At 61.3% G+C, this 14,369-nt stretch overlaps 3 protein-coding genes across 6 annotated transcripts in view; 2 read left to right on the top strand and 1 right to left on the bottom strand.

Annotated features, from left to right (window-relative positions):
* Window positions 1-11,658, top strand: part of HDAC5 (histone deacetylase 5) — a 34,988-nt gene extending 23,330 nt beyond the window's left edge. Inside the window, exon 28 of one of the 2 annotated variants that reach the window (XM_064473433.1) lies at window positions 11,646-11,658. The gene's annotated coding sequence lies outside the window, so the exon portion shown is untranslated. The remainder of the gene's footprint in view (window positions 1-11,645) is intronic. The other variant, XM_064473429.1, reaches the window with a different exon arrangement.
* Window positions 126-4,601, bottom strand: G6PC3 (glucose-6-phosphatase catalytic subunit 3). 3 transcript variants are annotated; one of them, XM_064473438.1, is made up of 7 exons: window positions 4,509-4,601; window positions 2,997-3,223; window positions 2,541-2,647; window positions 1,840-1,930; window positions 1,333-1,451; window positions 1,067-1,208; window positions 126-979 (listed from the first exon to the last, which is right to left on the bottom strand). In XM_064473438.1, exons 2-7 carry the CDS (start codon window positions 3,212-3,214, stop codon window positions 628-630), a joined length of 1,029 nt encoding a protein of 342 aa, XP_064329508.1. In that variant the 5' UTR covers window positions 3,215-3,223; window positions 4,509-4,601; the 3' UTR covers window positions 126-627. The 3 variants fall into 3 exon arrangements, with proteins under 3 accessions (XP_064329508.1, XP_064329507.1, XP_064329509.1); XM_064473437.1 differs by lacking the exon at window positions 4,509-4,601 and adding an exon at window positions 4,220-4,309; XM_064473439.1 differs by lacking the exon at window positions 4,509-4,601 and adding an exon at window positions 3,762-4,202.
* Window positions 4,402-14,286, top strand: LSM12 (LSM12 homolog). The gene is made up of 5 exons (XM_064473441.1): window positions 4,402-4,576; window positions 7,527-7,660; window positions 12,338-12,447; window positions 12,846-12,972; window positions 13,205-14,286. The coding sequence occupies exons 1-5, from the start codon at window positions 4,456-4,458 to the stop codon at window positions 13,295-13,297; spliced, it is 585 nt and encodes a 194-aa protein (XP_064329511.1). The 5' UTR covers window positions 4,402-4,455; the 3' UTR covers window positions 13,298-14,286.
* Window positions 14,287-14,369: the final 83 nt, after the last annotated feature.

Below are 14,369 nucleotides of genomic sequence, written 5' to 3'. Positions count from 1 at the left end.
GCCTGGCTGGAGGGGGCGGGGGGCCTCCATCCCCACCCAGGACCCCCCAGCCCAGGTTCTGCCCTGCCCCGGGGGTCCCCAGCCCTGCCTCGTCCCCCTGCTTTTTAAAGGACGTGGTAACAGGATGGTAACCATGCCTTTATTTGGTTAGAAACACGGTGGCCCCTCTGGCGACCGCGGCGCGCTGGGGATCCCAGCCCCTTCCCCTCCCTACCCCATGGGGAACTTGAACTGGGAGAACTGGGGCAGCTGGAAGGAGGCTGGGGAGCAAGGTGGCGGTGGGGGGGTGGGGAGCGGAAGGTGGTGACGTTTGTGGGTGACCCCAAGGCTGGGGCTGTCCCTGTGCTGCGTCCCCAGACCTGCTGGGCACAGGGGCACCCCCAGCTCTGCCCCATGCTGCGGGGGGTCCCTGCTCCTCCGGGGGGGAGCGGCGCCCTAAGCGCAGCGAGGGTCACACAACTGGCCTCTGGTCCCAGGGAGGGGGGACGGTGGGTGCCCTCCCGGTGTGGAGCCAGGGGCTGTGCTTAGGCCAGGGGCCACGGACGATGGGCACAGCCAAGGGCAAAGCCAGGAGGGGGGGGCACAGGGCTCACCGGGGTATGGTGGGGAACCCTACAGCGGGGACCCCTACTCGGCGTGGGGGGAGCCCCGTGGACGAGTGAGGGAGAGGATGAGCTGGGGCAGGAGAGATGCCACCAGCCAGGGCGCGGTGGCGTACTTGAGGAAGCTGGTGCCGTACCACAGGGCCACGTCCGCCGGCTGCAGCAGCCGGTGCAGGCCCTGCACGGCCCCCAAGGCCAGCACGGCGCCGGCCACGCGCTGCCGGGGGTCCAACCGCTCCCCCCGGTGCAGGGGGAAGCCGACGGCCAGCCCCAACCCCAGGGCGCTGCCGGCGTCGCGGCAGACGGAGGCGAAGGGCCGGGTGTCGAGGCAGAGCCAGGCGGGGTCGGAGCACCATTTGGTGGCCAGGCGGATGGACCTGCGGCGGAAAGAGGAGAGGCGTGAGCGGGGTGGGGGGGGGAACCCCAGGGACCCCCGGGGGCAGCTCCCCATGCCAGGCGCTCACCAGTCGATGTCGATGCCGGCGGCGATCACCAGGCTGTGCAGGGCGAAGCAGCTGAGCATCAGGGCCAACGCGGTGGCGACAAAAAACCGCAGAGTGCGTGTGGCCGGGGTGCGAGACTGCAGCCCCCAGCCCAGGGCTGCCCCTGGATGGTGAGGGCAGGCAGGTTGGGGTACTGGGATGGACTGGGGGAGCCTTAAAGGGAGGGGAAGGTGCCCAAAACACCCTGGGCCAGGGGTGGGCGCTGAAGTTTGGGTGGAGGGACCCACCTGCCAGGATGCCGCCGACCACCTGATGGGGGAAGTGGGCCAGGATGAAGACCCGTGAGAGCCCCACGGCCAGCAGGAGCAGGATGTAGGTGCAGAAGGGGATCAGCTTCACCACCAGGCTGGAAGGCAAGGAGGGTCAGCAGCTGGGAGGCAGCTCTCGGGTCTGGCTCGGTGCTCCCGAGCGTGTTGTGCCAGGCAGGGCAGGTTTGGACCTGCTTGGCTGGAGGAATGAGTAAAGCACAGGTGAAGGCAGCAAAAGAAAAGCAGCTCGGGGGGGATCTGGGGGAGCCTCCAGGGCTTTGCAGCCTGTTCCTGCAGCAGCCAGAGCTGCCAGGGTAGAGCTGTGTTCCCCAGGCGCTGCCCCGCTGGGAGGGGAAGGCTGTTGGCTGTACCTTCCCGCTCCTCCGTGGCTGCTGCCTGCTGGGGAAGTGTCCCACATTGCACCTCCCTCCTCCAAAAGGTGCTCTGGGGATTTCCAAGTGACGGCTTCCCAGTCCCTGGACTCACCTCCTGCAGTTTCTGGATGCCAGCGTTGTCAGGGCGGTGACAAGGGGCCAGAGGGCTGCCCCCGTGATCATGCAGTGGCCGGAGGGGCTCCCTGTGAAGAGGAAGCACAGGGTGCTCAACACGGTGGGTCGGGGGGGGAGCGTGTCCCAGCGGGGCGAGTGCCTGGGGTCACCCAGGAGAGCTGGGGACACGTCTGCTGCGCCTAGCCCTCGCGGCCAGGCAGCCCTGCTTGCGTCCTGGGTTCCCTCCTGGCTGACAGCCACAGCCGGCACTGTGGGCTCGGCTCGAGGATGAGGATGGAGCAAGCTGGTGTCCCGGGGTGATGGTCCCCTGCCCAAATAACCAGACAGGGATGCGGGCTCTGTGGGCAGGGGAGGCCAGGCGGAAAGGGCGAGCGAGGTGCCCCGGTCCCTGCTGCCGGCAGACTCTCCCGTGGGTTTCCTGGCCCTGGAGCTGCCCGTGCCGCGCACGCCGTGCCAGCAGCCGTGGCGCCGGGCCCGCTCCCCGCCGCTCACTCATTTGCTCTGCTGCGAGGCGCTGGCTGACAAACGGCTTTCCCGCTCAGGGCGTCCTGCCAGCCCAGCAGCACCCTCCAGCTGCAGCGTTCCCGGCCGGCCGGGGCCTCCCTGCTCCTGTGGCCCTTCCCTACGGATCCCGGGGCCCACCGGAGGTGCGAGGAAAAACTTTCACCCATAACTCACCCGGACCCGTTTCGCAGGAGACAGGGAACTGGCGCAGTGTGACCAGCTCCTTGCTGGCGAACCCTGACTCATGGACCCACCAGAATGGGCGCTCCCCAAATAATAACCTGGCAGGGAGAGAAACCAGAGAGCGGTGAACAGCCAAACGCAGCCCAGTGCCTTCACCGCCCATCCCTGTGGACCCGAGGGCTGAAGCCAGCAGCAGGAGGGCAGGATCCCTGCCAGTTCTTACGGCTCCTGGGGTTTTTTCTGCCACGAATGCCTGCAGATGCATCACCGCGGCTCAGGTGACCTGCAAAACCTCTGCACGCTTTCAGCGCGGCACAGGCAAGGAGCAGCCCTCATCTCTGCCCACTGAGCGGAGCCCTCGTTTGTGTTTCTGCTGTTGTGAACGTGCCACCATTCAGCCCTCGGGGTGTCACCAGGTGTCACAGAGGCCCTGGGCTATCCCCTCACCATTTAAGAACCACGTTGAGCCACTCTGACACCAGACCAGTCCACAACACCGACACCCCCACCTTGCGGTCGAGAAAATAGGTGAGAGGAAAACAGACAGTGAAGATGCATTTGGGATCAGCCAGGGAGGTCACCGAGATCCAGAACTTTTCCAGCCAGGGTGGCCCGGACTGCAGCACCTCTGCAAAGCGGATGCCAGCGATGTGCAGGGCATCCATTGCGCAAGGCTGGAGGGAGAGAGGGAGTGTTAGAGCTGAGGTCTCTGCACAGAGTCCGCTTGACAGGCAGAGAGAGACCTTGGGAAGGGGGTGGGAGGTGGCTCCCTGGGGCGGTGTCACGCTCCTGTGCTCGGTGTGACACCAAGGGACGCCTTGGTGCCCGATGCCAGCGCTGGCATGGCTTCAGGGAGCTGTTCGCCACCTGAAGTTTGCCCACAAAGGACTCTCAACCTTTGCATCCCACCCGCACCTCGGTGGCTCCAAGGGGACGGCAGTGCTGGGCAGCATCACCACGTGTGCGGGGCTGTCTGCTGGGGACTGGCACCAGACAGGGCCCTGACCGACAGCTGCTCCAGGCTGACCCAGCATGGGCAGGTCCCGGGGGGCACATCCTGGCCTGCCTGGGGCTCCCTGGGGCTCCGGGACCTCAGGGCCCCTGCCTGACACAGGACCTCCCTGGAGCAGACCCACGGTGTCCCTGAGGTCTCAGCTAGGGTCTCCCTGGAGCAGACCCAGAGTCTTCCTGGGGTCTCCCTTGGAGGCTCACCTGGAGCTGACCCAGGGTCTCCCTGAGGTCTGCCCTGGAGCAGACCTGGGGCCTCCCTAGGGGCTCCCTGAGGCTGGCACAGGACCTCCCTGGGGTCTCACTGAGGCTCCTGGAGCAGACCCAGGGTCTTCCTGGGGTCTCCGTGGAGCAGACCCGGGGTGTCCCTGAGGTCTCCCTGGAACGGAACTGGGGCCTCTCTAGGGCTCCCTGGGGTCTCCCTGGAGCAGGCCCGGACCTCCCCTAGGCCAGGCCTGGAGTCTCCCTGGAGCAGGCCCGGACCTCCCCTAGGCCAGGCCTGGGGCATCCCCAGAGCCACCCGGTGCTGCCGGAGCGGCCTGGCCCTCCCGGGGACACCCGAACCTGCTCCCCGCGCTACAGCGGGACCGGGGCTGGGGGCGGGGGTGTTACCCGAGGAGGGTCTCCCTCACCACCCTCTCCCCACACCCCCCCGCTCTCACCCAGCCTCTTCCGCCTACATCCCCCAGCAGCCCCCGCGGCACCGGCGGGGCTACGGTGCGGCGAGAGGGACAAACCACGTGGGGGACGACGCCCCCACCCCCCCCTACCCCGCCCCCCGGCCAAGGTCACCCCGCCCCTCGTCGCGCGCGCTGACGTCGCGCGGCGGCCCCGCCCCCCCCCCCGCGCCGCGCCTGGCCGAGCCGAGCCGCGGCGGCCGCTGCGGGGCTGAGAGAAGATGGCGGCGCCGGGCGAGTACTTCAGCGTGGGCAGCCAGGTGTCGTGCCGCACCTGCCAGGAGCAGCGCCTGCAGGGCGAGGTGGTCGCCTTCGATTATCCCAGCAAGATGCTGGCGCTCAGTATCCCTTCGGCAGCGCTTCGGCCGGCCCGGCTGCGGCCCCGGGAAGGGCCCGCCTGGGCCTCCGCCGCCCGCCCGCCGGGAGCGGGGCGGCTCTGAGGGGAGGGGGGAGGTCCTGGGGGGAGGCGGGGGCTTTGGGGGGCGGCGTGGTGCTGGGGGGGCGTTGGAGTGGGGGGGAGTCTCGAGGGGGGAGTGGGGAGGTGTGTGTGAAGGGGGGAGGTCTGGTGGGGGGGGCCCTATGGGGAGGTTTTGTGGGGAGTGGGGCGCCCTGTAGTGAGGTTTGGGGGGGGAGTGAGGGGCCCTATATTGGGGTTAATGTGGGGGCCCAACAGGGAGGTTTTGGGGTGGAGTGAGACGCCCTGTAGTGGGGTTTGGGGGGGAGTGAGTGGCCCTATATTGGGGTTAATAGAGCGGGAGTAGGGTGCCCTATAGGGAGATCTGGGGGGGAAGTGTGGTGCCTTGTAGTGGGGTTTGGGGGGGAGTGGGGTGCCCTATAGGGACGTTTTGAGGGGCAGGGATGGGCTCTGTATTGGGGTTAATGGTGGGGAGTGGGGTGCCCTGTAGTGGGGTTTGGGGGGGAGTGAGGGGCCCTTTAGTGTGTTATGGGGGGGAAGCCTTATAGTGGGGTTAATGGGGGCAAGTGGGGCACCCTATAGGAAGGTTTGGGGGGACAGGGCTGCCCTATAGGACAGTTTTGGGAGGGGTGAGGAGCCCCATAGTGGGGTTATTGGGGAGCCCTATGGTGGGGTTGTTTGGGGTGGGTGCCATATAGGAGGGTTCTGGGGGGAGCCCTACAGGGGGTTGAGGGTTGAGTAGCTCCATAGGGGCCTGGGGTTGAGGGTCTCCTGCAGGGCTCTGGGGTTTTTAGGGGAGGCCTTGAAGGCCCTTGCGGGGGTGGGGGGGCACCCTGCAGGGTTCAGGGAGGATGGGGAGTTCTCATGCAGGGGGGGTCTCGAGGGCAGGAGGAGCCCTGAGGAGGGTGGGTACCTCTTTGGGGGTGCAGGAGGCCTTGGAGGCACGGTGAGATCCCGTGCGGTGGGCAGGGCTGGGTGGGGCTTAGGGGGGGATGGGGGTCCCATGGGAAGTATTGGTGTAATGGGGGTCAGGAGACCCCTGTGGGATTTGGAGGAGGGGGGGGCAGCTCTCAATGAACCTGTGGGGATTTAAGGGAAGGCCATGGAGGCAAGGTGAGGTTGTCTGAGAGTAGGGGGGGCCTGCAGGGTTTAGGGGAAATTTGGGGACCCCTGTGAGAGGAACCTTATGGGGTGGGCCTGGGTACATGGGGAGCCCTTTAGGAGGGTAGGGGCAGGTTGGGGGGGGTGAGGAGGGCCAGGAGAAGTGCCCTGTGGAGGGGATGGGGGGTCTGGGGCTGCCCTGGGCCTTGTGTAGAGGAGAGGCAGCAATGCAGTGGTTGGGGATTTAAAATATAAACCAATATGAATGTGGAAAAAAAAAAAAAAGGATGTGCTTCTCATTTTAACCTGCAAATAAGGTGAAAGCAAAGGGCTGTTAGAGAACAGCAGAGGGACCACGGGGAGTTCAGGAAGGTGGATGCTCAGCCCAGGGACTGGTGTTGGAAGGGGGCTGGAAGAGTGCTTGAGGCCCCAGGGGTGGGTTCTGGAGGGAAGCAGTGAGTGATGGAGGAGCCATGAGAGGGGTTCATGTCTGCATGCTGGAGCTGGGAGAAATGCAATGGGAAAAGCCCTGCTGGGTGCTGGGCGTGATGCACTTCTGGAGGGGGACTGGGGACCTGTCCCGAGCTGAGGTCCTGTTTGCGCTGGTGCAGTTAGGGTGGGTGAAGCTCCCCAGGCCCAAGTCGGTGCTGCAGGAAAGTGAAATGATGTCCAACAGGTTGGCTTAGTGTGTCATGCTGCTGGTCTGCACTGGAGAGGGCTGAGAGCTCCCGTTCTGGCTTTGCCTTAAGCCTGGCTCTTCCTCCCTAAGCGGGGATGCTCCATCTCATCCCTCCAAAGGAAGAGACCAGAGTTCCCTGAGCATCCCTCGTTTTCTCTCCTTTACTGAAAGGCATTTGCTAGGGAGGGCTTCACCTGCACAGCCAGGCTCAGGGGGACCGGAGGAGAGGAAAAGTGACCTCCGTGAGCATCTCTTCCGAGGAGGAGATGGTGTTGGCGTCGTAGAGGCTCTCCAAGCCATGCTCTCTGCTCCTTGCAGCAGCTGAGGGAGCGGAGGGCTAACGATGCAGCCTCCTGGGGAACAGATTGCGCAGGAATTAATGTCAGCTCTGGAAGGGCTTTTTTTTTTTCTCTGGGGGTGGTGCACTGTTGTCTCATTTACACTTGCCAGTCGTGCTGCCATACCGACCACAACAAACCGTGCTGCGTTTGAGGTGCCGCCGGGAGGTGTGCGAGGGCGAGGAGGCCTTTCCCACGGAGCTGCCGAGTAGCTCCTCTTCCATCCGCGCTAGGGACTGCTCCCGGGGAGGCTCTGGCTTAGCCACGGCCTGCAAGAGGAAATAGTTATGGTATAAAAGGGGCAAATTTGAGGTACGGTGGTTGTTCTGGTTCACTTCCCTGTGCAGACCAGCGTTCATTGGCTGGCGCTTGTGGCGAGCGGGGAAGCAGGCAGCACCACAGCTGGGGCCCTGGCAGCAGCACCACCGTGCCTCACCGGCCGGTTGGGACTAAATTGCATTTTTGGAGGAGACCACGCAGCATCGCAGGCCGTGTGCGTTGGGGGTACAGGAGTTACTGGCTGGAAAACTCCTGCTTTAATCAGGAAAACTGAATCGGCATCAAACAGATCCAAGAAGAAATGGTTGATGTTGTTGGGGTCTCACTGATGACCCCGTGCTTGGCTGAGTGGGGACGGGGTGGTGGAGGAACTCACTGAAAACCAAATGTTCTCCCGGTTTGCTCCTGCACAGCTCTGTGCATCAGGCCTGTAAATGTCTCCTCCTGGATTTGTTTTCCTTAATGATTTTTCCCCTCCAGAATGCCCCTCTTCCAGTGGAAAGCCTAATCACGCAGATATCCTGCTTGTAAACTTACAGTATGTTTCAGAAGTGGAAATAATTAATGACCGCACGGAAACGCCTCCTCCTTTAGCTTCACTCAATGTTAGCAAGGTAAGAACCTGCCCTCACGGGCTCGGAGGTGTTTGCTCCTGGGAGGGAGGGATTCGCGTGGGGAAGTCCCTGTTGGGGACCGGGTAGATTTTAAACTTCAAATCAACCACTTTGATCATGGCTTAACACAGCTCCGTTAAGGTTGAGTTGATGATGTTTTGGGTGTGTTGAGTCTCTGTGATCTGCTGGGGTTTCTGTAGCGAGGCAGCAGCTGGCTGTCCCTCTCTGCTTCGGGATTGCTCAGAGAGGGAGCTGAGGCCCTGGGTGAGGGAGAAGGAACTCCTGGCTTTGTTTCATTCAAGAGTCAGTCCATGTGAGTCTGAACAAGGGGCTGGGCGCTGTGCTCGGCTGGGGAGCTGGTCCTGTTGCTCCCCTGGGCACCTGCGCACCCTTTGGTCTGGATTTACACTGTTTGCTCCAGTGTTGGCTGGAGCTTCTAGCCTGGTTTAATGTAGGTTTAATTGCCTGGGTGACGCTGCATCCTCCTGCTAAAGCACTGGAGGTGCTGAAGGTGCGTACTGGGAGCTCGGTGGGTGGCTCTGCCCTGCGCCGAGCCCTGTGCCCTCTTTGGAGGCTGCTCCGCTGCACACCGGCCTCCTGCAGCAGGGGTAAACGTGGATTTCTGTGCTGGCAAGTGGGTGCAAGTTGAAATGCTGACCAAGAATTTCAGCGTCAGGACCTCTGGAGTGTTTTCAGTAACGCTGAGGCTGCAGAGCACCTTTTCGCTCAGGAAAAGTTCTGTGGTCTTGATCGTCCTGGCTCCACAGCAGCCCCAGTGCTGCTGGTAGAGGGACGTAGTGCTTTGCTGGCCGGAGTGAACAGAGGGTGGAGCCTTTTGTAAATGTGCATCAGGCTCTTCCCTGACAGCAAATGACTCAAATGCTCAAATCAAAACCTTCCAGAGAAGGTGGGCACAGCTGAAGCTGGTACTCTGCTTACTGGAGCCTGTGCCGCTCCTTCCAAGCGGTCTCTCTTCCAAGATCCTGGGTTAAGAACGCACTAGAGCACTTTTTGTGCTCCCGTGGATGACGCTAGATGGGGTTTGTGCTTTGGCGGGTGCCCTCTCTGCCTGCAGCCTCCTCTCCACGTGAACTTTGGTCCTCTTCAGAACCAGATTTATTTGGGGTGAAGCCGGATGGCGGGGGAGCGGGCAGGAGCAGTGAAGCACTCGTGCAGTTAGTTGAATTTTGAGGAACTGCTCTTCGTGCCTCCTTCAGGAAGAGGATCGCTTCTGATTCCCAGTGATGGCGCTGAAAAAAGGGAAGGTGAAGGCAAACTCTTGATGCTGGTGTGAAACAGCTGGAGACAGGCAGGCTCCGGGGAAGCCGGGTGTGGGGTCTGGCTGTGGGGCTTTTCAGTTGTCACCTCCTCATCCCACGGGGAAACCTCCTCTCCTGGCAGGCAGGCTCAGGCAGGCTCTGCCTGCAGGTCGGTGTCGCGGGGGTGGCACCAGCTGGGCGTCCGTAGCCCCTGTGGGTTCCTTCTCGGCGGATTAGCACGTTGGTGGAGGTCTCAAATGACACAACCACCGTAAAGATGCGACTGTGCGTTGTAATCGAGTGACATCGCTGGGAGCGCAGCCGGGAGGTGGATGGGCCCACTGAGGGGAAAACCGACCGCCTGACTTCAAATACTCGCCTCAGACTTTCCAGCATCAAAATAATTGCTGTGCCTTTAGGCATGGAGAAAAAAAAAAAAAACAAATCAAGTAGTATCTTCAGCAGCTACACGCTGACTTCCATCCACTGGTGTGTCTGTGTCCCCGTCTCCAGTCATGGGAGGGTTTTCCATGTCCCTCTGACCCACATCTCAATGAACAGCCAAGCTGGGATCCAGTGGTGCTGCAGGACTGGAATACAGACAAGCTGGTACTGGCCATACTGGGAGAAGGAGCTGTTGGCACACAGGAGTGCTTGTGGTGCTCCATGGCAAGCCGTTGCTGCTCTGGAAGGCCCTGGAAAGCATGCAGAGCCCCCAGGAGATGCTCAGCCCTGCCTGGTCCTTAGTGGAGAGAAAATGTTGGGACCGCAAGACTTGCTGGGCTTGGAAGGCAGCAGGATCTGGCGGTGGGGGGCCCAGTCTGGCGGGGGTCTGAGCCCCTGGTGGAGGAGGGCAGGGGTGCTGGCTGGTGGCGGTGGAAGGTGCGGGCAGGGGGAGAGCGGGTTGTCGGCTGCAGGTGGCTGTCATGAGGCTGCTGTGGGAGAGGTGTCCTGCAGACTCCCCTGGGGAGGCTTCAGGAGGGATGCAGCGTGAAAATCTGGGGGGAGAAAACACTTTTGAATGATGACACGGGAAGAAGGGTGGTGTGCGGTTCAGCTCCGGCAGCTGTGGAGCGGCTGGAAGAGCAGGCGAGAGGTGGGCGAGGAGGTAATGCCGGTGCGACGGAGGGCTGGCAGCAGCTTGGTCCGGGTCGGGCTGAGCTCGGACCTCCCTGCTGCCGGCAGTGGGGGTGCAGGGGGATGTCATTGCAGAGTCTGGGGACGCCAGCCTGCCCTGTGGGGCTGGCACCCGCCGGGGGGCTGGCACCCGCCAGGGGACCTTGGCACAGCCTTGGCTGCGTGGCAGCGCCGTCTGCAACCGTGCTGGGGAGAGGTCAGCTGCCTGGTTTTGGAGGGATCCCCTTGACTTGCTGTCTGGGGTTCGCCATGCTTGGCTCTTCTCACCAGGCTGCCGGCACCCCAGTGGGACGGGGGGCTATCCCGGCGGTGGGGGGCTGTGGCACGGCGCTCGGTGGCCCTTGCTGGTTCTTCTTGCCGCGTTTTCCATCATTCATAGGGACGAGAATAGGGAAGTGACTCATTCATTCATTCCGCCGTCGCACAAGGTGCGTATCCGAGCCTTCAATAGCCCTGGTGCCTTCGGGTGCTCACTGGAGGGGGGGCGTGAAGCGGCGCGGGAGCTGCGCTGGGAACAAGGAGGCTATTTTGAACGCTTGGATCAGGGAGGCTGGAAATTGGAGCCTCGGCACGTCCAATTTGCTTCTTGTGCGGGGATAGCGGCGATGAATAGGGAGAGCACATCCTATTGCAGGGGAAAGGCAAGAGCGAGGGGACCCTGGATCTTGGCACTCAGTTAATAAACTAAGCAACATTGCAAGTGAGCCAGCTCTGGGTGAGGGCTGATGTGCTCCAGCTAGAAGCGGGAGGATGAGGTTGCTCTTCATCCGCGCCTCTCGGGTTTCATGGCTCCTCGCAGATGGCCTGTCATCACCCGCCTCCTCGCGGGGCTGTCCCCAAAGCTCTGGTGCAGGCGATGGAATGAGGGGCGGTTGGGGGAACCAGGTACGCCGGCCTCGGGGAGCAGCCCTGCTCGGGTGAAGTGTCGGTGCGGTCGCCTGCGTTGACTTGGATGAAGGAAACTTACTGGGGAACGTTACGCCTAGTCTTTAGAAACCAGTTTGGAAGCCGGACTGGTGGTCTTGGAGAAAGCAATTCCTACGTGGAACGAGGCGGGTAGCTTCGGAGCGAGCTTGTGCCAGGGTTAAGAAGAGATCCCTACTTCTGTCCCCCTGTTAAGGCTTCCCTTGCTCACCGAGAGGCTGGGGAGCACGCGGTGAGCAGCCGAACGCTGCCGCAGCGAGCCCCGCTCGCCTGGGCACGGAGAGCAGCTGCAATGGGCTGTGTCTGCCCAGTGGCTGCCGTTCCAGGAGCTGGGCTGGCTGCGAGGGGGAAGCCTGGCCCTTATTAGTGTTATTTGCTACAAAAAGTGTCCCCGCTCAGTGGGAGCTCGGGCTTTCCCTACCCAGAGAGGGCTTTAGAAAGGGTGAAGCCATCCTCACACAGCACGGCGAAAGCCAGTCTGGCTTGGGGAGCCCCTGCAGGCGTGAGGCCGTTCCGGGGAGGATGAGGAGGAAGAGGAGGGCCGGCGTGGGTGGCAATGCTAATGTGGCTCTTCCACTGCGGCAGCTTCAGCCGGGGAAAGGCGGCTGGTCCAGCGCCGCCTGCCCGTCTCCTGCCTCCAGGCAGCTGCAGCTCCTTCTCCTCCTCCCACGGCCGTGGGATTTAACTCGGGGGACGCCGGGGTTGGGATTTCCCCTCTCTACTCCAGGACCCTGCCAGCGTAATCACACTTCCCCACACACAGACGGTGTGAGCTGCGGGGTGACTCCCAAGTAACCCCCTTTGCTTGGTTTTGGGGTTATTTTTGGGGTGGAACAGAATAACTGCTCTGGAATAAGGTTGCTCATGCTCCTGTGTGGTCTGTACAAGGCATTTACACCCTGCAAGCCCTAACATAATGGTTACTCTGGGCTCGTCTTTCCCATCCGCATCCCCTCAGTAAACAGCGAGCAGTGGAAGGTGGTTTGGACCTAAAATGCAGCGATTAATTCAGGAAAAGGCAGAGGGGAAGGTGATGGCTGTGCATCTGGCCCCCAGCAGGTGACTTCATCCCTCTGCCTGAACAGGGGGGTGCAAAAAGGCGGCCCCCACATGTCTGAAATACCAGGCGGACACAGGCAGTGACTCAAAAAGGAATTGAGCCGTGGCCTCAAATCCGTGCGGCGCTCCAGCATGTGAGGAGAGAGGTGTGGTGGGAGGGTGGAAATGGCATGTTCGTCGTTATCTGCGTTTAATTGGCGATCTGGACAGCGAGCTGCATCTGCGGGGGTGACCTGCGTCCCCTCAGAGCTCTCACCGCCGCTCAGCCGAGCTCCCTCTCTCTTTGTCTCCCCTCCAGCTTGCCAACAAAGCGCGGACGGAGAAGGAAGAGAAGATGAGCCAGGCGTATGCAATTAGCGCTGGTGTCTCTCTGGAGGGACAGCAGCTCTTCCAGACTATACATAAGACGTAAGTCCCCCTCGTCGGTGCCTCCTGCGCTCTGCCCCGGCGCCGTGGGCTGGGAGCCGCCGGTGGCGCAGCATGGCTGGGTGGAAGGAGCTGGAGGGGGTTCACATCGCCTTGTCCCTTGGGCTCGCCACCACACGCTGCCGACGTGCCCTGGGATGCGCTGGCCAGAGCCCCTGAGGGCCTGGTGATGGCTCCCTTGCCCCTTCCTTGCCAGCCACGTGCCTGTGGGCTCGCACCCCTCTCTGCTTGGCTACCCAGGAGGTACCGGGTGGCTCCTGCACCCGCCTCGGACCCTTGGCAGGGCTGGGTGGTGGCTTTCGGAGGGGCTGGAGGGTGCGGGAGCGTGGCCCAGACCCTCCCGTGGTTGCCTTGCTGATCCTTTTTCCCCCTCCCCGCAGCATTAAAGACTGTAAATGGCAGGAGAAGAACATAGTTGTGATGGAAGAAGTCGTTATCGCCCCTCCCTATCAAGTGGAAAACTGTAAAGGCAAAGAGGGAAGTGCCCTGAGTCACGTACGCAAAATAGTGAGTACGGGCAGGGGGGTCTGGTGGCACTGGGGATGCTGGGAGGGCGTCACATCCCTGGGGACACCCATGGGTGGGCTTGCCTGCCCCGGGGGATCCCCTTCCCATCCCAAGGACCCCCTCCCTGCCCCTGGAGGATCCCCAGCCCATCCCTGGGATCCCCTGCCTTCGCTAACCCCCCTTTCCTTCCCCCCCCCCCCCCCCTTACCCATCCCACCCTCCCCGCTGGCAGGTGGAGAAACATTTTCGAGACGTGGAAAGCCAGAAGGTAATGCAGCGTTCACAAGCACAGCAGACACAGAAGGAGACCTCCCTCTCGTCCTGAGGCCCACCTCCCGGCGCCGGGACCCCCCCACCGCCCCGCCACGACTCGCCGGAGGCGGGAGGGCGGCGGCAGCGGGGGTTCAACTTTTATTTCCTTTTTTTTTTTTTTTCCTCCTCTCTCTCCTCGAGCTCGTTAATGGGGAGCTCGACCGATTCCAAACCTTAGACTTTAAAACAAACGAGAAAAGAGAATAATTTAAAAGCTCACGCATTACTTGACTAACAGACTTTCTTTTGTCCGCCATGTTTTCTTTCCTACCGGCCAGTCAGACTTTGTTAGTTTTATTTTTTTGACGTTTCTTTCCTTTTTGCCTCCCCCTTCCCCTGCTGCCAACCCCCCCCTTTACTTTTCTAAAGGGGGTCTGTCACCCCCTCTCTGCCTGTCCCGAAGGAACATCTCCCCCACCCCCCCACCCATCTCCCTCCCCCAAAAACACCCCCCAACCCCCCAAAAATAAAAGTAACGAGCTGACTGCGGTGGCCGAACCGGGACCCTTGTGACCAGCGCGGTCTCGTTTTAATTTTGTTTGCACAGGGCAAGGCTTGAATTAGTCTTATTTTTCTTATCTTTAAATATATATATGAATATATATTAAAATGTTCTTTAAATATTTTTCTGCTTCCAGCAGTTCTCTCGATCAGGATCGTGGCAAAAAACACCCCCCTTCCTGCACCACCCCCCTCCCACCCCACCACCCCCCACCGGGGCCTCGGGTTGGGTTCCCCGCCTCCCCTTTTCTTTTTTTGTTATTTTTTTGCCCCTTTTTTGCTTTTTTTTTAAAAAAAGTTTTTATTTTCCTTTTTTTTTTTTTGCCACGATCCTCCCCCCCCTTTTTTTTTTTTTTAAGAAATGGATCAAAATCAAACAATTCAAGCCCTGCCTTTAGAAGAGTTAAAAATTTAAAAAAGAAAAAAAAGAAAAAAAAAAAGGAAAAATTTTTTAGTATTGTTTAGCAAAAACAATAAAACCCGAAATTTTTTTAACCATCACCCGTGTCTGGCGCTCTGGGGGCGGGGCTGGGGGCGGGGCTTCCTTGGCTGCGCGTAAGGGGCGGGGTTTCGCGCGGGGGGCG

This window comes from Phalacrocorax carbo, chromosome 25 (assembly GCF_963921805.1).
Source record: "Phalacrocorax carbo chromosome 25, bPhaCar2.1, whole genome shotgun sequence".
NCBI lineage: Eukaryota > Metazoa > Chordata > Aves > Suliformes > Phalacrocoracidae > Phalacrocorax > Phalacrocorax carbo.
The sequence above is the reverse complement of the archived record's forward strand: the minus strand, read 5'-3'. Positions and strand labels throughout refer to the sequence as shown.